Source organism: Physeter macrocephalus, unplaced genomic scaffold, assembly GCF_002837175.3.
Source record: "Physeter macrocephalus isolate SW-GA unplaced genomic scaffold, ASM283717v5 random_362, whole genome shotgun sequence".
Classification (NCBI taxonomy): Eukaryota; Metazoa; Chordata; class Mammalia; order Artiodactyla; family Physeteridae; genus Physeter; species Physeter macrocephalus.
Genome location: NW_021145601.1, coordinates 1 through 20,937, shown reverse-complemented (window position 1 = coordinate 20,937; position 20,937 = coordinate 1). Strand labels below are relative to the sequence as shown.

General features: G+C 63.8%; 1 protein-coding gene across 1 annotated transcript; it reads right to left on the bottom strand.

Moving 5' to 3' along the window:
- Nucleotides 1-2,417: 2,417 nt before the first annotated feature.
- Nucleotides 2,418-20,630, bottom strand: GNA11 (G protein subunit alpha 11). Its single transcript, XM_024134297.1, has 7 exons — nucleotides 20,258-20,630; nucleotides 9,596-9,780; nucleotides 7,145-7,299; nucleotides 6,599-6,727; nucleotides 3,749-3,878; nucleotides 3,511-3,664; nucleotides 2,418-2,811 (listed from the first exon to the last, which is right to left on the bottom strand). The coding sequence occupies exons 1-7, from the start codon at nucleotides 20,391-20,393 to the stop codon at nucleotides 2,621-2,623; spliced, it is 1,080 nt and encodes a 359-aa protein (XP_023990065.1). The 5' UTR covers nucleotides 20,394-20,630; the 3' UTR covers nucleotides 2,418-2,620.
- Between the last annotated feature and the right edge of the window lie 307 nt (nucleotides 20,631-20,937).

Genomic DNA, 20,937 nt, shown 5'->3' with positions numbered 1-20,937 from the left:
ACTCACATGGAGTCCCTGGAGGAGTGAAATCCATAGAAAATAGGATGGTGGGGGCCAGGAGCTGGGGGAGGGGGTGGGGAGTTATTGATTAATGGGTACGGAGTTTCTGTTTGAGGTGACGAAAAGGTTTTGGAGACAATTACTGCTGATGGTTGCACAACATTACGAATGAAACTAATGTCACCGAACTGTACATTTAAAAATGGTGAAGCTGGTAAGTTGTATGTGTATTTACCACAATGTAAAAAATATTTTTTTTTAAGGAAAAAAAAGACAGAGATGGCAGGGACATCGCTGGTCCAACATCTTGGCTTGCAGAAAGAAATGGGGCCGGGGGAGGGGCGTGTCTTCCCAACAGGATCCGCGACAGTGAGTGGCCAGTTGGGCCCAGAACCCGGGCTCTGCCCCATTTCTGTTCCCTGCCCCCCACGAGGAGGAGTTCCTCTTGCAGGATGCTCCAGCCCACAGCGCGGCACATCGACCTGAGGTCAGGGGCCCTGGGGCCGCAGTCCCAGCTCAGGGAAGGAGGTACACCCCAGGCGGCCGAGCTGTGGCTCCCCGTGAGCTCAGAGCCCATCCTCAAGGTGCCAGGGCCCCGCAGGCCACACAGGAGTCAAGTGACACCCCGGGGGCCTCAGGGCCCCTCTGCTGCCCCCCGCCCCCAGCCAGTAACAGGGAATAAGCTACAGGGGGCCGAGTGTTTAGGAACAAAATTTATTCCAATTTAAAACAGAATTCATTTCAGGAGAAAGGTATGAAAAGTCTATTTCCATCACGTATCTCTGGATTAAGGGGTCAGGGCCCCGACACGCTGCCTGAACATGGACAGCTCCGGCCACAGGAGACTGGCACTGAGCCGACGGCGCCCGCCCCTCAGCCCGCACGGACAATACATGCATTTCAAATGACAAAAAGGTTTAAAAACAGCATTTTTATATAATATTCTTTTTTAAATAGATTAAGGTTTAAATTGTCTGAAATCAGGACTTTAATATACAAGCGGGCGAGGTCACCCCCGCCAGCTGGCACGGCCCCTCACACCACTGGGGCGTTGGCACTCGGAGGGCAGTTCTGCTGGGTGATGTGACACAGCGGTGGGGGGAGGCTGGCACTCAGGCAAGCGCCTCGGAGGCAAGCGGGCCAGGCAGGGAGGTTGGGCACGGCAGCCGGGCTTGCCCCGGGATCTTGGCACGCCGGCCCCTCCGGAAGTTAACACTCTGGATGCGCCCCCCACTGCCTTCCCCTCGAGGGACTGCCCCGGCTCCCCGTGCGTTGTGGGCCCCCGGGAGCCCACCGCCAGCGGCACCACCACCCCCGGCCGCACGTCAGGGCTATGGCACAAACCCCCACAAGTAGACGCATGGCACCAGAGAGGGCGCTTCGGGTGGAGATGCCCGAGGAGAACAGGCCGAGAAGCCTGCCCCCCACCCTGGGCCCTGCGTATCAGGTGCAGGAGGGAGGTGGGAGGCAGACGGACGGGGACAGGGCTGGTGCGGGGCTGGTCTGACGTGTGCGCCGTTTCTCTGCACTCCCTGGTCAAGGGCTCCCTGAGCGCTCACTCGCACGGCCCAGGTGCGGGGCGCCACCGGTGGGCCACTCCCGTCACGTTGGTGCAAGAAACCAACCACCGCAGTGCTCGGCCCACGTCACGTGAGACTGCCACTCCCTCCCCCCAGAAACCGGCCCTCAGGCCCTCGGGGAGGCCCCGTCAGTGCATGGCCGTGGCCGTGGCCAGGCTGAGGGCCCACCTCCAGCTGCCACGAGCCCCGACAGCTCGGCTCTGGGCAGAGTGCAGGGTGGTGGGCACCTCCCAGCCACCCACGGCCCCGCCGGGGCGACCCTCCCTCCCTCTCTGCCTCTCGGGGACAGACCTGAGAAAATTCTGAAAGAAGTCCCTACCCCACCCCACTGTTTCCAAATTGGGTACAAAATGGAACAAAACAAACAGTGGCTCCCAGTCCAAGTGGGCCTCCTCGGGGTTGGGGACCGGGCCCAGAGCCCAGGAGCACTCCCAGTGGGAGACCCAGAGAACCCCGACGCCCTGGCCCCCCGTGGCAGGCAGGGCTGTGAGACAGGGCCCCAGGGGCTGCGTTTTGTTTCCTCAAAAAAAAAGAAAAAATGGTTAGGCACTTCCCAGGGCGGGCGGCGGGGGGCGCCACCCACCCCCACGTCTTGGAGTCCGGGGCAGAAACCCGGCAACAGTGGTGAGGGCATCAATAACTTAAACAAGGAAGAAAGAGAAATCCCAGCCTCTGCGTCTCCACGCCTTCCGAGGTCAGAAGAAAGCAGGCCGACAGCCGTCCCCGGAGGCCGTGTCCCATGCCGCTGGGGGCCAGGTCTCCTCTCTGCCCATCTTCTGTGGGTTCTCTTTTTTTTTCTTTTTCCTTTTTTGTTTGTTTTTTTTTTTTTTTTTTTTAGAAAAAAGCAAGCCACGAGTCAAGGCCAGAAAAAGGCGGCCTCTGCCACTGACAAAGATGAGAAGGTGCACGAGGTGTGTAGGAAGAAAGATGTACATCCCCTGATAACTGTGAAATAAAAACCATTTGTTTAAAAATATGAAAAACCCCCGACTCCTGGGGCAGACTGGCGACCAGCAGGCGGCTGGCGGGAGTCCGCGCGGTCACACCAGGTTGTACTCCTTCAGGTTGAGCTGCAGGATGGTGTCCTTGACAGCGGCGAAGACGAAGCGGATATTCTCCGTGTCGGTGGCGCACGTGAAGTGGGAATAGATGATCTTGTCGCTGTCGGGGTTCAGGTCCACGAACATCTTCAGGATGAACTCCCGGGCGGCCTGCGCATCCCGCTGCGGGCCTGGCGGAGGCGGGGGGAAGGGCAGGATGAGCGGAGGGAGCCGCGCAGCCCCCTCGCCCAGCAGCCCCTCACTCAGGCCCACCTGCCAGGCAGACCCACCTCCCACCTCCCTGGCTGCCGCCTCCCCTCCGTCCACCCCCACCACTCAGGCATGTGTCCACAGCCCTGCTGCCCCCGGCAGCCAGCCTCCTGCTCTGGCCCGCCGCCCATGCCGCCCCCCAACCCCGGGCCTCCCGGCTCCTCGGGCAGCACCTCCGGGAGACGCCGGGGAGGGAGTGGCAGAGCCCCGACTGCCCCCAAGGAGCGCCCCCGGGGTGTCTCCGCGTGGGGGGTGGGGACAGCAGGAGGAACTGGGGCTGAGCCGGAGGGCAGGAGGGGTCCGGCTCGCCCCGTATCCCCCGCGCCTCGCTCCTCCCCGTCGGGCACGGGGCGGGTGGGGACAGGCTGCTGGGCGGTGACTGCAGGGTGCCCCCTCCCACAGACGACGCTCCCCTGGGGAACACAAAGCTCTCCCCACCATCCTGGGCCCTGTGAGGTGCCCGCCAAGCTCCGGCCACACTAACTGCACCGCGGCCTCCGTGCGGCCTGGGAAACACCGTCCTTGTGTCACTCCCAGAGTCGCCAACGAGGCCACCGAGGCCCAGAGAGGGTGAGGGAGGCGCTGGCGGCGCCCGGGACAGGCCGGTAGGGCAGGCTCACCATCGAACTCGGGGAAGTAGTCCACCAGGTGGGAGTGGAGGATCTTGTCCTCCAGCAGGTCCTTCTTGTTGAGGAAGAGGATGACCGACGAGTTCTGGAACCAGGGGTAGGTGACGATGGTCCGGAACAGCGCTTTGCTCTCCTCCATGCGGTTCTGCGGGGCAGGCAGCAGGTTGGCGGCAGGTCCCCCAAAAGCGCCTGTGGGCACCCCCCTCCCTGGGCCCAGCGAAGGCCTCACCTCATTGTCCGACTCCACCAGCACTTGGTCGTACTCGCTGAGGGCCACGAGGAACATGATGGACGTCACGTTCTCAAAGCAGTGGATCCACTTCCTTCGCTCGGACCTCTGGCCCCCCACGTCCACCATCCTGCAGGGCGGGGTGCACGGGCTCAGCGTGGGGCTGCAGATGACACTGCCCACCCCCAGCACAGCCGCCTCTGCCAGAGCCACAAGCAACCCCTGAGGCATCAGAGCCACGAGGGTCCCCCAATGGCATTAGAGCCACGAGGGTCCCCCAATGACATCAGAGTCACGAGGGCACCCTAATGACATCAGACCCAAAAGCGCACCCCGATGGCATCAGAGCCACGAGAAAACCCCCGATGACAGAGCCACGAGGGCCCCCGTCACCTGTCAGAGCCAGCAAAGCCGCAATACCATTAAGCCAGGAGAACACAGCACAAGCAGGGGAGGGGGGACCCCCGAGACAGCCAGGTGCCTGCTTGCCGAGGGAGAGGCCCTGGCCTACAGGGGGCGCGTGTGAGGCACAGACCCTGGTGGGGCTGAGCCGGGCGACCTCGGATGTCCCACGTCTGGAAACCTGTCTCCTCTTGTTGGACACCACACGGCATCACCTGTGAAACGCTGGAACCCACCCCAGCCATGGCAAGAGCAGGCTGCTTGTCCAGCGGGAAATGTCGGCACACAGATACTGACACCAGGCAGGGCGGGGGGCGGGGACACGCTAGGGACGGCGCCCTGAGCATCATGACTGGTGACAGGTCCCCGCTTTCTACTTGTGAGTTTCTTAAATTTTCTATGACGAGGAAGCCCTCTACTTGTGAAGACGATGGCGAGAAAGAACAGCAGCCTGAGAAGGTAAGGGTCCCCGGGCCAGGCCCATCCACAGCTGCTGGACAGTCGGGCAGCAGAGGTCAATCCGCCTGGCGGGGGTTTCGCAGAGGAGGTTCTAGCAAGCACAGGCGGATGGCGGATGTGCCAGGGTGACCGAGGGGACGGGAGGGGGGTGAGTGGACACCAGGCCCACGCGGGTCGCCGCTGCCAGTCTGGGGAGCGCCATCGGGCCAATGGCGTCAGGGGTCACAGCCTTTCTGGAGCTGAGTCTCCCTAGTACAGCCGGGCGGGAACCTGGGCCCCCCCGGGGGGGGTGGTCAGGTCTCCGCAGGAGGTCCCGTGTGGGACCAGGCTCAGGCCTCACACATCAGACCAACTGCACTGTCACCGGATGCTGTGTGAGCTCCGATCAAGATGGGGGCACAAGCTCCATGCCCGGGCCGCCGGCCTGCCCTCTGTAAGCCCTCGAACAGACTAGGGGGGAGGTGGGCGAGGGGTGGGCTGGCCGAGGGACAGTGGTGGCAGAGGTGCAGGGCCACTCTGCAGTTCGGACAGCAGCAGAGCGCACACACAGGCTTGGGGGGAGGGGCGGGAAGGGAGGGGGAGAGGCATTCTGGACAGAGGGCACAGCAGCTGCGGAGGCCAAGTGAGGCCATGTGAGGGGACCCCGGGACGTGGGGTCGGGAGGAAGGCCAGTGATAGCCCCGGCCTGTGCCCCGCAGGCCTCTGAGGTCCCGGACCCCATCGAGAATCTGACCAAAAAAGAAGGAAACCAAAATGCTGAACTCTCACCAGAAAATGTACCCTCAGGCATGTGCAGTGTGATGCCTACAACTCCTGAGGGTCCAAGGGCACCCCGGGGGTTCTGACAGGTGAGAAAGGGTGGGGGCCAGCTAGGGGCACCCAGACTCTCCCCCTCTCCCAGAAGCGTCTGCCTGAGAAGTGCGGGTACCCGGCGGCAGAGGTGGGTCTTGGGTCTTGGGCCAGAGGGCACCTCAAGGCAAACCCAACAAACTCCCTGAACGCCCCCGGGGCTGGCACTTCAAGGCAACAGGGCAGGACCTCTGCCAGCAGCGCTGTCTCTGGGGCGCCTGGGGTGGGCTCGCCCAGCAGAAGGGACCCCATGCAGTGGTGGGGAGGGAGGCTCGCAGCCAGAGCAGGAACCCCACCCGGGAGCCTGGGCCTCAGAGCCCTGGGCGAACCGTGTCCCCCAAAGTCAGTCCCCCTGGAACCTGGGGACACAGCGTGATCTGGAAGGGGGGGTCACTGCAGATGGCACTAGTTAAGACAGGGTCACTCCGGAGCAGGAGCCCTGAATCCAGTGATCAGTGGTGTCACCGTAAGAAAGAAACATGGGCACAGACCCAGGGAGGGACCGTGTGATGACGGACGCAGAGATGGAGCGAGGCTTTTACAAGCCAAGGGACGCCGCGGGCTGCCAGCACCACCAGAGCTGGCAGGGACGGGACAGCCTCCCCTCACGCCCTCAGGAGGACCCAGCCCTGCCGATACCTTGACCTCGGAGCTAGGAGAGGATACATTTCTGTGATTTAAGGCTGCCCATCTGTGGTCATTTGTTACGGCTGCCCCGGGAGACACACTTGGCCTTGCTGCCTGGCAGCTCTGGACAAGCTGTGACCTTGTGGGGTGGCGGGGCCCATCCTCGGGGATGGCCCCGAGTCCACTTTGCCCGCATGGCCTTCGGAACTGGGCCGCAGAGGGGCCTGGAGCCACCTTCCCCTGGGGCCCTCAGGCTCCTCCACCGCCCGCCCGGAGCACCCCTGCTCTGGCCTGGACTCCGGCCCACCCGCCCGCACGTGCCGGCACCCTCCACCCATGTGGGGCCCACGTGGAGCCCGCACCAGGAGGCCATCGCCCCCGGGCCGCCTCCATTCAGCCCCGCCAGCGCCACCGGGGCCTGGCTCACTCGGAAACCTGGTGACAGCCACGGACAAGGACCCTCTCTCGCTGCCCCACACCGGGGCCTGGGGCCGGGGCCGGGGGCACAGGTACCTGAAGATGATGTTCTCCAGGTCGAAGGGGTACTCGATGATGCCAGTGGTGGGCACGCGCACTCGCAGCACGTCCTGCTGGGTGGGCAGGTAGCCCGAGGTGGCGATGCGGTCCACGTCAGTCAGGTAGCTGCAACACAGCAGGCAGGGCCGCTCAGGTCAGCCCACGCGGGGCCTCCCGGCCATCCCAGGTCTCCTGAGTGCTAGGAGGGGCCCAAGCAGCCCAAGTACTTGGGACGAGAACGGACAGGGGTGAAATGAGGCCGCAGGGAACGCCTGGGACAGAAGCCCGCCCCAGCTCTGAGGGACGGCTGTCCGGGGATGGGGACGGCACCGGGGTTCCGAAGAGAGGCTGTGGGCTGGAGGGGTGGCTTTTCACAACCAAACCTGTCACTTTGGAATAGTTTTAGAGACACAGAAAAGGGGCAGAGAGACAACAGAAAGTCCCCGCAGACGCCCGCCTCCCTGTAGGGAAACTCGCCCCGTCATGGCTAACGGGGCGCCGTGCAGACCCTCCTCCGCCCAGGCCCGGCCCGGTCCCACTCACTACTTGGCGGAGTCCGAGAGCTGGTACTCCCGCCGGCGGTCGTAGCACTCCTGGATGCCAGGGTCGTTCCACAGGGTCTTGATGGCGCTCACGTACCGGTGCTCGAAGGTGGTCACCTTCTCCACGTCCACCTCCCGGATCAGGAGCGCGTTGGCCTGCGGGGGGAGGGGCAGGCCGGGGACGCTCAACGCCAGCACCCGGCAACCAACTCAGAACCATTGACTCCCGTTTCCCATGAACACGCGTCAGGACGACGCAAGGGCGACCGGCAGCGATCGCCCCCCAGTGCCAGGCCCCCAAAGGAAAATGCAGATGGAGGCGGCTCCCGGGAGCAGGGCCTACCCAGCCGCCACACACCTCGGTGCCGGGGCACCCAAACAGGACAGAGAAACCAACACCACCGGCTGCCCCCGTGTTCCCATGCTGCAGATGAGGAAACCGAGGCACAGAGAGATGCTGTGACCTAAGAAGAACCTGCCCCCCGATTCCAAGCACACAGCTCCTGAAACCCTCGGGATCTCTGAAGGCATAGGTCCTCTCGTGTGCAGCCTGGGATGGGGTCTGGGGACCAAAGCAACCCACCAGGAAGGGGAGGCTGAGCTAATCACAACAGTCCAGTGGTCCAATGACTCACGCCCCTGGGACGGAGCCTCCACACGGACCCTGGACCACAGGGCTCAGAGACCCGCTCCTAAAGAGCCTCGCTGAGACACACCACCCCAGAGATCCACACGCGCGCACGCACACACCTACACACACGCACACACCTACACACACACACACACACACACACACACACACACAATGCCGGGGGCAGCAGGCTCCCAGGAGACCCGTGTCTCCTCCAGCCTGCTCCACATGCCTGTGCTCAGGATGGTCCCACCCACATGGCTGAGGGACTGGGGAGGGGACACAGCTGGGCAGAACCCCAAACAAGTAACGAGGGGGCCCCAGCCCAGGCTCTGGAACCCACTGGTTGCCTCCCAGGGATGCTCTACCGCCCCAGCCCCCCGACACAACAGCGTCCTTCAGCCCCACCTCACCCTCCTGGCCTCCAAGTCCGGGCCTGGAGACGCAGACACCAGCCCCAGAAAACCCCCCTGACTGCGGATGCATGTAGGCCAGGGACCAGACGTCTGTTCCTACGGCCACGCTGTCCCTGCTGCTGCAGCAAAAGCCGCCACGGATGACGTGTAAGCGAGTGGGCGTGGCCTGGGCCAGCAAAGCTGCACCTACAGAGACAGGCCTTAGTCTGCCAATCCCTGTTCCAGATGCCTCTGGACTTCCACGGTTAAAGTGGGGCCTGGACTCTGAGGGGCATCGGCTGCGAGCAATCCTACAAAGCAGAGGGTGAGAGGCTCCAGCAGGCCCTACATGCTCAGCCCCACAGCCAGGCTGGCCGGGCCCCAGACCCACTGCTGGGCCCTGTGGGGTCCCTGATGACCCGTGAACCGGGCATCAAGGCAGGAAGACGCCAATATCAGAAATCTGGTTGACTGGCCTTCTTAAGCCTCAAAGTAAACAGATTAATTTAAACCCTACTGGACATACATGGTCCAATACATGGTGCCACGTGCCAGCCCAGGCAAACCGCTGGAGTTGAAAGAGAAGTCCCCGAAAACAGATCCACAAAAGCAAAACCAAGGGATGCCGCCAGAGAGAGCCCCCTGGTGCACGGCCGGAGCAATGCCGCTGGGACAGCAGGCAGGCAGCCCCTCTGGAAGGCAGACGGAGAGTTACCCTGGACCTCGCACCTCCACTGCTGGGGACGCGCCCCGGAGAAACGAGGACAGGCGTGCAAACAAAAACCTGCACGTGAATGTTCCAGCAGCATGTCCGCGAGAGCCAGAAGAGTGGAAACAACCATGTGTCCCTCAATGGATGATGGACAATGTGTCCCTCCACACACTGAACATCACTCAGCCACAAACAGAAGCCCTGACACTCGCTGCAACGTGCACAGACCCTGAGAACACGACGCTCAGTGAGAGAAGCCAGACGCAGGAGGACACACAGGGTGTGATTCCACTGATGGGAAACGTCCAGAACAGGCAGATCACAGAGACAGGGAGTGGGTTCCTGGTTGTCAGGGGCTGGGTTAGGGGTAGGGGAGGTGACTGCCAGTGGGGACAGGGTTTTTTTCTGGCGTGATGGGAATGTTATGGAATTAGAGGCAATGGTTGCACAACTCTGTGAATGTTAAAAATGAGTGAATTGCACACTTTAAACGGGTGACTTGGTATGCACATTTTCTCAATAAAGCTGTTACTGAAGAAAATAAGAGGACGTGCCACCCCCCAGGGTCACAGAGGGCCTGATACAGTGCGTGGAGTGCCTGGTAGGACGCTGGCCCTCAGAGGGGGCCAGGACCCACTCCGCCAACTGTAGGACGGGGCTGCGAACAGCTGCCAGACGCCCAGCCGTGCCCGGCGCTCCCACCCGGGGCCTCACCTTGTTCTGCTCGTACTTGTAGAGGATCTTCAGGGTCTCCATGGCGCGGATCATGGCCTGCATGGCAGTGAAGATGTTCTGGTACACCAGCTTCGTGAAGCCCCGCTTGTCCTCCTCCGAGTAGCCCGCCCCGTGGATGATGCGCATCTGCTTGATGAACGTGCTCTTCCCGCTCTCGCCCGTGCCTGCAAATGGCCCAGTGAGACCCAGCAGGACCGACCCGAGCCGTGGGCTCACCGCACCCTGCACACGGGAAGCCCCGCCCACGAGGAGCCCCGGACACACGGAGCCCCGCCCACGAGGCTCGAAGTGGGGGTGCGCCTGGCCAGCCGCTGCTGCCCGGACGACAGGGCGGGCCGCGTCCTCCCACGCACACCCTGTCTACACTGGGAGCCGAGGCTGGGAGGAGGTCGGGACAACAACGTGGGCAGGGACGGGAGGGGAGCAGCCGCGGCACCTGCGGCAACTTGGGTCTGAATTCAACTCTGGCCGCAGCCGAGGAACTGGAGGCCAGGAGCAGTGAAGTGTCTCCCCCAGATGCCGCCACCCCCTTAACTGGTCACGTGACGAGCTCCCTTGTCCCAGGCGCCCTCGTGTGACAATGTCCCGCCGACCCCCAGCTTCCTATCAGAACAGCTTTCCTTCAGGGCACGAGTTTGGCATCTGCGTCGAGGCCACGCTGGGCCTTCGCAGGGCGCCGGGCCATGCCCCCCACGGTCCCCAGCAGCCCCTGAACCTGTAACTCACCCAACCTCACGCCACCCCAAGACCGAGCGTGACCCTGGCGCTTGAACAGCCCCAAGGCCCACATCCCTGTCAGCCCAGAGGCCCAGCGGGTGCCCGGGGCCCCTCCCCTCTCTGTCCCACTGCCCTCCGGGTGTCAGGTGTCAAGACCCCACCTCAGAGAAGGGCGCACGGAGGCTCTGTCTCCGGGATCAAGGGATTAGAGCAGAAACCCCTGAACAGGGCCACGTGGCCGCCGCATCTTCCTACGGCGCTAACCTGCTCCATGTGCCGCCGGCCAGCCCCACCCAGCACCAGCGCTGTGGCGAGAGGGAGGGCTCCTCTCCTGCTCTAGCCTCTCACCGCCCTGTCACCCTCTAAGCGGCAAACCCGTATCCCCGCTTTTGTTCACCTCCACACGCAGGGACTGCAATTTAGTGGCTTTAATGTGCCCACGAATCTCTGAGATGTCTTCCACGCAAAGGGGGAGCCTGACCCCTCCCGGAGGGTGGGCTGGACTCAGTGCCTCCCTTCCAACCGAAAGAATCTGACCAAGGATGGCCTGTCACTTCCAAGACGAGTCACAGGGCTCCCCATCCTCTCTAGGACTTTCACGGGGGCCGGGGGGCAGCGCCGTCCATGAGGCTTTCAGATGAGGCAGCCCCAGCTAACACGTGCTCTACAACCTCCTAAGGAACCCCGAGCTAGAACCCCCAAGACTCCTGACCCTCAGAATCTGCCTGTGTGTTATTTTCAGCTACTAAGTTACAGGGTGGTTTTATTGCACAGCAGGAGAAAACTTCTACAGCCTAAGGACGCACGGCCTCAAACCCCTACTTGATAACCAACACAGGTCCCCACTCACCCATGCACTGAAGCCCCCAGGCCCCCTCTTGGGGACTCAAAACCCCCCAGACTCGCCCCAGCCCGCCTGTCAAGGCTCATCCTTCCCCACCCTGTCTGAGTCACCTGCGTCCCCCACCCCAACGAAGGGGCCTGAGCTGTGTCCTGCCCTGCACGCCGTCCAGCTCACAGCCACCGGTTCCGTGGGTGCAGGGCAGGCAGCTCCCCTCTGCACTGGGACCCATCACCGCTGCCTTTCAGGGGGTCTCTCTCAGGCGTCTGCTGCCTGCCTCCTTGCCCGGGAGCTCCTGGAGAAGACATGGGTTCTGAGCGGCCTGCAGTGACCACACCATCCTGCAGCAGGAGGCCCTCCACCCGCGTCTGAGTAACTGACCACGGGTGCCCGAGCCCACCTGAGGAGACAGAGCAGGGGCCGCCTCACTGCAGCTGCCCCTTTCTAGGACCTCCATCAAGGCCCTGGGTCCTTTTACGAATAAAAGAATATGACTCTGGTTCTGTCACCGAGTGGTAACTACCCCGATGCCACCTCCCATCCCACCGCTGCCACATCAACAACCAGAGGCCAGGCGCCCACTCCCACCAAGGCCCCACCCCAGCTCTGAGGCAGGAGGGGCAAGGACCCCATGTGACCCCACACCTCCCTAAGGGTCCACGCACTCCTCCCTCATGGCAGGGGGCGGGGTGGGGGAGGGGAGGCGACACACAGGAATGCCATGCCCTGCGTGGTTTCCTCTGGACCAGGGTCCCCACAGCACTGCTGACACTGGGGCCGTGCCGGGCACTCTGGGGTGTTGAGCAGTACCCCTGGCCCCGCCCCCTCGATGCCAGGATCCCCTCAGTGTGACACACAGACATCCCCAGACATTGCCCAGTGTCCTCTGGGGGCAGGACCACCCAGGTGAGAACCTCTGTTTTTGATACTATGCTACTGTAAAGATACGTGCCCTGCTGGTGTTTGGAAGGGCCTCTCACTGGAAACATCAGACCAGTGGCCACTAAAGCCCGACCCCCTGCAGCCACAGGTCAGCTGAGGTGGAGACGGGCGGCCACTCAGGCCCTGGGGCGCTGCCCCTTGTGTCCACCCCCCTGAACTGCAGGACGGGCAGCGAGCTGCACGAGCGCAAGGGTGCGGGGAGATCCAGAGAGAGCCTGCTGACTTCAGACCACAGCTGGCGTCTCCAAAACGGGTGCGAAAAGGACAGGCAGCCCCCCCAGAGCGCCCCAGAGGCAGCGCAGGGCACTGAGGGTCTCACACACGTGCACGTGCCCGTGCCAACAGCCAGGGGACAGCGGGTGTTCACGGAGGAGCCGTGATCGCCGGCCAGAGAGAGGCCGAGGGACAACGGGGGACGCCCCGGTGCCCAACACAGACGACGCAGCTGGGACACGCCCCAAAAACCAAGAAACGGAAGACGGACCCCTCAGAAGCCGGAAACGCAACTGGCCCTGGAGACGTCAGGGGTCCTGGACGAGGCGTGTGGCCCGAACCCTGCCGGGGGCAGAGGAGCCCCTGCGAAGACAGCACTGTGATCAAGTCCAGGAGCAAAAGGCACTAGTGAGGTGACGGGGCGGTGACGGACCTCACGGGCGATCATGTCACAATCCACGTGTCAAGCCCTCATGTGCACCCCTTAACACGCGTGGCACTTACGTCTCAATAAAGCTGGGGGAGAACACAGCAAAAGGGACACCCTGGGGACAGTGCGGCCCAGGAGGTGGGACAGTCAGTGACCCCACCCGGGCCATGCCACCTTGCCAGGAAGGACAGAGAAAGGAGGGTGTGGAGGTGACGGCTGCAGAGGCCAGGCCCCCGGAGGAAAGCCCCACCAGCCGCATGTCGAGGGTGGCGTGTCACCTGTGCTCAGGGCCAACAGCGACTGAGTGACAGGTGCCAGTCCCAGCAGGCGCCTCCCGGCAGAGCTGTGGGTGGAAGGCCAGAGCCGCGGGCCCTGGGCTCTGGAACCAGCAGGCCCAGCTGGCCGGAGCTCAGCCACCACTGGCCAGGGAGAGAGGGAGGAAAGGCTCCGGGGGACGCAGAGCCGCCAGTGTCCTCTCCAGGTGCCCAACCCCTGGCCCAACTCAGCCCACGTGCTGCCGGCACCTGGTGCTGGGAGCTGGGACCCAGGCCCCCCAACACGCCCGAGCCAACAGCCACCTGCTCAGAGAAGTCTCGGGGTGCGAGGCCCACCTGGACCTCATGACCAGGCCCATCTGCTGTGGCTGCTGCCCACGGGTCCCTGGCAGCTCCAGCTCATCCTGCCCGGCCCTCAGTCAGTTCCCCCTGAAGATCCGGTCACGGGGACTTCCCTGGTGGAAGATTCCACACTCCCAATGCAGGGGGCCCAGGTTCAATCCCTGGTTGGGGAACTAGATCCCACATGCATGCCGCAACTAGGAGTTCGCATGCCACAACCAAGAGTTCGCATGCCACAACCAAGAGTTCGCATGCCGCAACTAAGAGTTCGCATGCCACAACCAAGAGTTCGCATGCCGCAACTAAGAGTTTGCATGCCACAACTAAGGAGCCCGGGAGCCGCAACTAAGGAGCCCACGTGCTGCAACTAAGGAGCCCGCAAGCCGCAATTGAGATCCAGCGCAACCAAATATTTATAAAAAAAAAAACCCTTCAACAGCTGCCCACCAGGGAGAAAAGCAAGGCCCCCCTCAAGCAAGACCGTGTGAGACCCTGTGACGGGCCTCGTTCTATCCACGCACCTGCACAGGTGCAGAGGGCACCTACCACCACACCCCCTCCCAGCGAGGACGCCGAGTGGCCCCAGGTCCTGGCTGAACTCAGACCCTGGGCTCGTGTCTGTGGGTCTCCACACCACTGTTCACGTCGCCCACGCATTGGGCCCTTCCCCTCCCGAACGCCACCCCAACTCCCTGCACAGAAACACAAACTCACGTTTTCCAGGAAGGGCCCCAGTGCCCCCAGCGCCCCACCTGCTCCTGGCCTGCTGCTACCGTCTGTCCCTGCTGGCAGCCAGCTCCCCGAGGGCGGGGCTCTGCCAGCAGCCTCACACCCAGCCCCAGCACAGGCCCGGCCCACAGAAGGCACCGCACACATTTTTCCCGAATGAACCAAATGAACTCGGCCCCAATCCACAGTCCTGGTTCTGTCACGTGTCCCCCTCGGGTCCTCTGCATCCCCTGTCCTAACTCCAAGAATGGGGGGCCCTGGGGGCACAACCCAGGTGAGGGGTCCTGCCCCTGGGGGCCTGGCAGGGGCCAGACAGCACAACGGGGCCGGGAGCCTGCAGGACGATCTCTGGGTGTGCTCAGTGGCATCACCAGTCGCCCAGCCAAGACTAGCTGGAGAAGAGGAAGGAGGAGAGCAGCCCCATCCCTGCAACAGAGGGAGAAAGCCACCGTCTCGCCTGCATGGTCGGCCAAGATCTAGGACCGCAGACCGGGAGGAATTAAGTCTGAGCCCGGGCAGCCACTCCTCAAATGTGGGAGAGGAGAGGGGCAGGGAAAGGGCCTGGAGGGCAGGAAGGATGGTGCTGGTTTGACATCATCCCAGTGGGACTCAAGGTGTGCAGCATCCGTGACCCCCGGGGCAAGTGGCCGCGATCTAGCAAGAGAACACTAGCGTCAGAAGCTGGGGTTCAGGGCTGCTGCCCGGCCATCCCTAATTCTAGAATGTGGGCAGTGAAGCCAGGAACCCAGGACCACAGGAGGCCCAGGCGAGAGCACTGCCGGGGATCTGGGCTCCTGGAAACACAGCCCAAAAATCCAACACGGCCCTGAGCTGTGTCAACAGGTCCAAGATCAAAGAGGCATGGCGACCTTCCGCTGGGGGACAGAGAGAGTGCAAACCCCTCGTGCAGCCAAGGAAGGCAACTGCACGCTCCCCTCGCCCCCGCTCATCCATTCATTCAGTGGTACATCTATCACCCCACCTCCTGCTGGACAAGTGAAGGAACTGAGGCACAGAGAGGTCAAGCAGCTTCGCTGAGGTCACACAGCCAGTAACTGTCAGACCTCAACAGGCTCAGGTCTTCGGGCTTCACGGTCCGTCCATCTCTCCGTGGTCCACGGTCACCACCACCCAGGGAAGTGAGCGAATGTGAGAGCACGGGGGGAGCTCTCCTGGGCCAGCCACGGGCCTTTCAGAGACACCGCAGCAGCGGCGCCAGCGCAGACAGAGGCCAGGAGGGAGGACAACAGGGCAGACCTCGGGACTCATCCCTTCATCTGACCTCCACACCGTGGCCGCTAAGTCAGCAGGTCCGGCGTCTCATGCCCAGGTGACTCCAGGCGCAGACACTGGTCCCCTGGGCCAGCCCCCCTCTTGTCCCACGTGCCGGGTCCTAGTGCAGCCCTTCCTGAAGCCTAATGCTCAGGAGTCGGGGAGACTGGTATGAGCCCCAGTCCCGCCCAACCCTGCCGTGCAGCCCAGCTGCCCGGCCTGGGGGACGGGAAGGCTCCCACCCACCTGTCGAGGCTCAGCAGAGAGGCCCAATGGGGCAGAGACGGGGCGACCCGCCTCCGTGGGGGGGTCTGACCTTCCAGCTCTGGGCCAACTGAGGTCCATAAGCAAACCTCCTTGGCAGGCGCTGGGATCAGATCAGGAAACGAGAGGCCCAGCCCTGAGGGCCAAGCTCCGGAGACGCCACTGCAAGACAGGGAGGTCCCCGCTCGGCCGCAGAGGGACTGCCAGCCAGCGCGACACTGTGAATAAAGACAAGGGCACAGACGGCGCTCCCCAGTTTGACGTGCGTCACCCCCACTGACCCTCCCACAGTCCGGGAGTCACGGGACGCTCTCCTTCCACTGCGGGGAAACCCGAGGCTCGGGAGGCACGGAGACCAAAACCCCACCGCACTCTCCAGCTTGGTCCTGGCGGGACCCGCCTCCCAGCGCTGCCGGGACAGCCCGTCAACCCGGGTAAAGCCCCCCGGAGGGAGAGCAGTGACCACAGGAGGGCACAGAGCCTCGCAGGCGTCGCGGCCTTCCCCCCAACGGCACTGCAGGCGGGGAGCCGAGGCTGTGCTCGCTCTGGAGTGCCCCCAAGCCCACTCACGAGGCCTCGGGAGGGCGGCAGCTGCAAGCTGTGCCCCTAAGTCCCTGTCTGTCCACGCGTCACAGCAGAAGGCCACCGGCAGTGGCAACGGGCCCCAGAGCAGGGAGCCTCACGTCCAGGCGGGATGTGAGGATGCCCTAAGTCAGGGCGCCCGGTCACCCCCATTCCACCTGCTTGAGGGAACTGCGTTCAGTTAGCCAATTAAAGCCACCCAGCAAACATCTCAAGTCCGCAGGGCTCTGTGCTGGGCCGTGGGGTGGCAGGGCCTGGCCCGCAGGGGAGATGTGGTGGGGCAAACGAGGGGGAGACACCTTGGTAGTGACCAGCCAGGCGCCCCACACCCGGGCCAAGGGCAGAGACCGCGGCCACCCGGGAGCAGGGGGCCGGGGTGCATTGGCACAAACTCCCCAGCCAGCAAGCCTGCGGCCTGGGGCCCGGTTCTGAGAGCAGCTGGAGTTCCACCAAAAAATAACCCCGCACGCGGGCGCCCCCGAAGCCCGTGGAGACGCCCCAATCCCGTCCACGGACACTGGGCTGACAGGCCCCGCGGCTCACTGTCCTGATGGGAGAGGAGCGCCCTATGGGGACCAGAGATGGCCGTTCCCCTTGAGTGCGGCCCAGCTCCGCACACCCGGCCTGGCCCCGGCCCAGACCAGACCCGCCCACCCAGGGCTAGACTTTGCCCCCAAGGCCCTCCGAGGCAGAGGAGGGACAAACGGGCTCCCGTCCCTCCTGCCAGGGGTCCCCACTCGGCTCCGTCTGCAGCCACTCCAAACTCCCAGCCCAGGAGTAGCAGTGACTGCAACCTGTCCTTGGGCCGCAGGGAGAAGTGCTCCACCATAAAAATCAGAAAGTGAAACCTTTCATGGTTAAACATCCGAGGCTCTCAGGCAGCGACCAGCACAGCTCAGCCGAGGCTGGGAAGCATCTGTGCACACGGAGTCCCGAGCCCAGGGACACGCCTGGCGAGGCCGTGCTCGGGCCCAAGGGGAGGGAGATTCCCACCGGCCCGGCGCACAGGACACCGAGGGAGAGGGGCTCTGAGAGCAAGTCTGGGCTCCTGCACCTCCAGGGACGGCGCCCACCCTTTCAGCGACACAAAATTTCATCTAACTTTTAAGCCCCTAAGAATCATCCTGGGGTGGGCCACGACGGGTGGCCCGGGGCCCCAGGCGCTTCCAGCTATGGGGTCTGCGGGGGATAGGCAGGGCCACCCGCCAGGAGCCACGGCCACGTTCCACTCGCGCCTCCAAGCACGGCAGGCGCACCCTTCCCGCCGGGGGCCACCACACCCCAGGCCGGATTCCGGCCCTTTCTACCGCCCTCGGGGCCGCAGCGGGCTGGACAGGAAGCCTGCGGAACTGACCGCCCTGCTTTATTTAGAAATCCCGGAGCCGCTCGGCTCCCAGAACGGCACTTCCTGCGGTAGGCCTCGGTTCTCAAGGGGAAACCTGTCCTAAGGAATGGACGAGGGGCCTCCTCGGTGGTTCTCTGCTGAGTGGCAGAAACGCGGGGGCAGGGGACTGCACCTGCACCAGGAGGGATCAAGGGAGGCAAAAGCCGGCAGGCCTGCCCGGGACCCCCACCGGAGCTCCTAACTGGGCCTGGGGGTCCTCTTCCATAAAGTGGGAGAGCGACGCCGAGCTGTGGGGACCCCGGTGTATCCCCTGCAGGGACACTCGCTACCCCCATTCCCCACCACAGACGACTGTCAACGAGGATGTGGCCTGGAGTAACAGGACCAACAAAACCGAACACACCTATCACACGTGTTCGTAGACATGCTGCGTGTTGACGGCACACACGTATGTGGCTTTGGACCGTAGTAACAAAAGCATTCACTTTTAAGCACCCACAAAACATCTGACAGAATAACCTAACACTGATCACATACCGGCTCTGCAACATGCATTTTACACTGTGTACTGACACGGGGCAGGAGTGATTCTGATAACACAAACGGGGGTGATTCTGCCCCCGGGGGACACTGGGCCACGCTTGGGGATGTCTGCGGTTCTCATGACTGGGGGTGCTCCCAGCATGGAGTGGGTGGGGCAGGGATGCTGCTCGGCGCCCCCCGGCCCCCAGCACATCCCCTGGACCTCCGCCTGGCATTCACAGCCGCCCTCCTGGTGTCATAAACCTTCACCTTGGACCCACAAGCTCTCATCGTCCTATCTGCCCCCATGCCTAGGACTTAACAGCTTCCCAGAAGGGTACAGACTCCCTGTCCTGCAAGCCAGCGAGGGGAGAGGTAGGACCTCAGACCCAGGTGCTCCTGCAGCCAACAGTCCGCACCCATGGGTGGGCGCTGGACACAGCCAGATCCCCTGCAAGGCTCCTCAACCCCGGCCCAGGGAGACCGGAGACACACAGCAAGGCTGCAGGAGCACAGGCCACCGACCCGTACCATTGAACCCCACGTCAATCTGGAGCCTGGGTGCGCACAGGGCAGGCAGCAGGGGCGTGCAGAGGTTCATGCAGCCCCCAGCCCCCAGGCAAGGCCTACTGTCTGGTAACATTAACATGCTGATAACTTCTCAACCCCCCCTCTGAAAATAAAGTCTACCTCTGTTGGCGAAAGGCAGCCAGGGGCATGCTGTCCTCCCAGGTGCCACTGGGACCCCACTGCAAGTTTCCTCCAAACTTTACCGTTACTCTCTGCCTGTCTTTTCTGCTAAGATGGCCCGTTTTATAGCCTTTAGGTAAAGTGGAACGTTTGGAAAAAAAAAAACAGGGAAGGTATTTTAATCAAAGGGAGAACCCAGAGGGTCCCCACAGGTGGGAGAAGCGAGGCAGTCCCTCCAAGACCCACGGCCTCCAGCGACTCGCTGCCTCCGACCCTGCACCGTCCTGCGGGTGGACCCCTCCCCTCGGTGGCAGACCCCTCCTCCACCAGGGGCCCATCACAACAGCATTTCCAACTTTCCCCGCAATGCAGGAATGCAGCAGAGCTCCGGAGAAGGCAGGGCAAGGGCTTCGCTTGTGTAAACGACCTTCTTGCCTTTGACTGCGGAGGTAAGTCCTCCAACAACCCTTATTTGGGGTGACAACAGCTTGCCGACTACTGGGCCGACTGGCTCCATGCAACAGGTGCGCAGTGGGGGAGACGGAGACTTGGACAGGAATCCTCTCCAGGAGGGGAAAGAGGACCCGGGAGACCCGGCTCCCAATAGGACGTAAGGAGAGGGGCCGGACGGAGACAGTTGCTCCGTCAGGGCTCCACCCGCCCCGGTCCCAAGAAGAGAGGAAAGGTTGTCTTCTTCCCCACGGATTGCACTCCACTGGGGAGGGACATGGGTTTTCCGACTGGCCTCAGGGAACGGGGGCTGGAGGGGGACAGGCCCAGCCTGCAGGGAACAGGGCTCCACCTGGTGGAAAAAGTAGAGAAGCGATGCCAGGAGGCAAGGGGTGCGTCTTGTGGATTACAGCCCAAAGGTCTGGCTCTGAATGGATGCTGGGGGCAGCGAGGGGGCACACCTGTTGGGGGCAGGGATGGAAGGCCAGCCCTGTGCAAGGAGGAGGCTTGTCTCCTGAGAAGCGGCAGAGAGCAGACCCTCGAGGGTTCTGGGGGTCCGAAAGGGACAGCAGAAGCTGGCCCTGCAGGGATCAGGGACTGGGCAGCAGAGGCACGGACTGATCCCAAAGGGTCCTGGGGACCCCGCCTGGACAGCAGAGACAGGGACTGATCCTGAAGGAAACTGGGGCCTGATCTGGACAGTTGAGGCAGGCGCTGACCCTGCAGGGACTGGTGACCTGCCACGGACAGCACAGGCGCGGGCAGATCCCGAGGGTCTGGGGCGCTGATGTGGACAGCAGAGGCAGGGCCTGGCCCCTCTGATGTCAGGAGCTCAACCTAGACAGCACAGGCTGCAGAGATTGGGTGGCCCAGAGGTAGACAGCACAGGTAGGCAAGGGCTGACCCCGCGGGGGTCGAGCCCGCTCTGGACAGCACGCAGGGCCGTGGCCAGCACGCAGGGCCGCCCCGCCCGCCCGCCCGGCACGCGCACCGCCGGCCCGAACCCCGCAGGCCCGGCCCCACTCACCGAGCAGCAGTAGCTTGAGCTCGCGGCGGGCGTCGCGCTTGTCCCGCCGCAGCTGTTTCTCGATCTCGGCGTTGATCCGCTTGGACTCCTTCACCTCATCACTCAGGCAACACGCCATCATGGACTCCAGAGTCATCGTCCCGGCCCCGGCCCCGGCCGCCCGCCGGCCGCCCCCGCCACCGCCCCCCGGCCGGCCCGGCCCTGGCCCCGAGCCGCCCCGGCCGCGCCCGCCCGGCCCTCGGCGCTCGGCCCCTGGGCCGGCGGTCCGCCTCGGCCACCTGCGAGCGCCGGTCCCGTTCAGCCGCTGGTCCCTCCCGGCCGCCCTCCACCCGCGCCGCCACAACCGCCGCCGCCGCCGCCGCCGCCGCCACCCGCAGCCGCCGCGACCGAGCGACAGCGCCTCACAACCTAACCAGCGCGCGGACAGCGCCGACGGGCGGGCGGTGCGGCCAATGGGAGTGGGCGGCAGCCCGCGCGCCCGCCGTGGGGGCGGGACTAGCGGGCGGGCGGGGCGGGGCGTCGCGCGGGCGGGGCGGGGAGGGGCGAGGCGGGCGCGCCCGCGGGTTTGGTTGAGCCGACGTGGGAAGGGGGACGCGCAGCCGGGAGCCGGGCGGGGCCGCCCGGGATTGTGGGAATGTGGAGGACTCGTCAGGCTGGCTCGGCTGCGCTCGGCTCCGCTC

What these genes read in the sequence shown, in the direction of transcription:
- GNA11 (XM_024134297.1), bottom strand. Translation starts at nt 20,393, where the DNA reads ATGACTCTGGAGTCCATGATGGCGTGTTGCCTGAGTGATGAGGTGAAG. An exon ending in CTCTCGGACTCCGCCAAGTA is followed by an intron (nt 6,728 to 7,144) that starts GTGAGTGGGACC and finishes GCTGTGTTGCAG; the next exon opens with CTACCTGACTGACGTGGACC. An exon ending in CTACTTCCCCGAGTTCGATG is followed by an intron (nt 2,812 to 3,510) that starts GTGAGCCTGCCC and finishes CGCCTCCGCCAG; the next exon opens with GCCCGCAGCGGGATGCGCAG.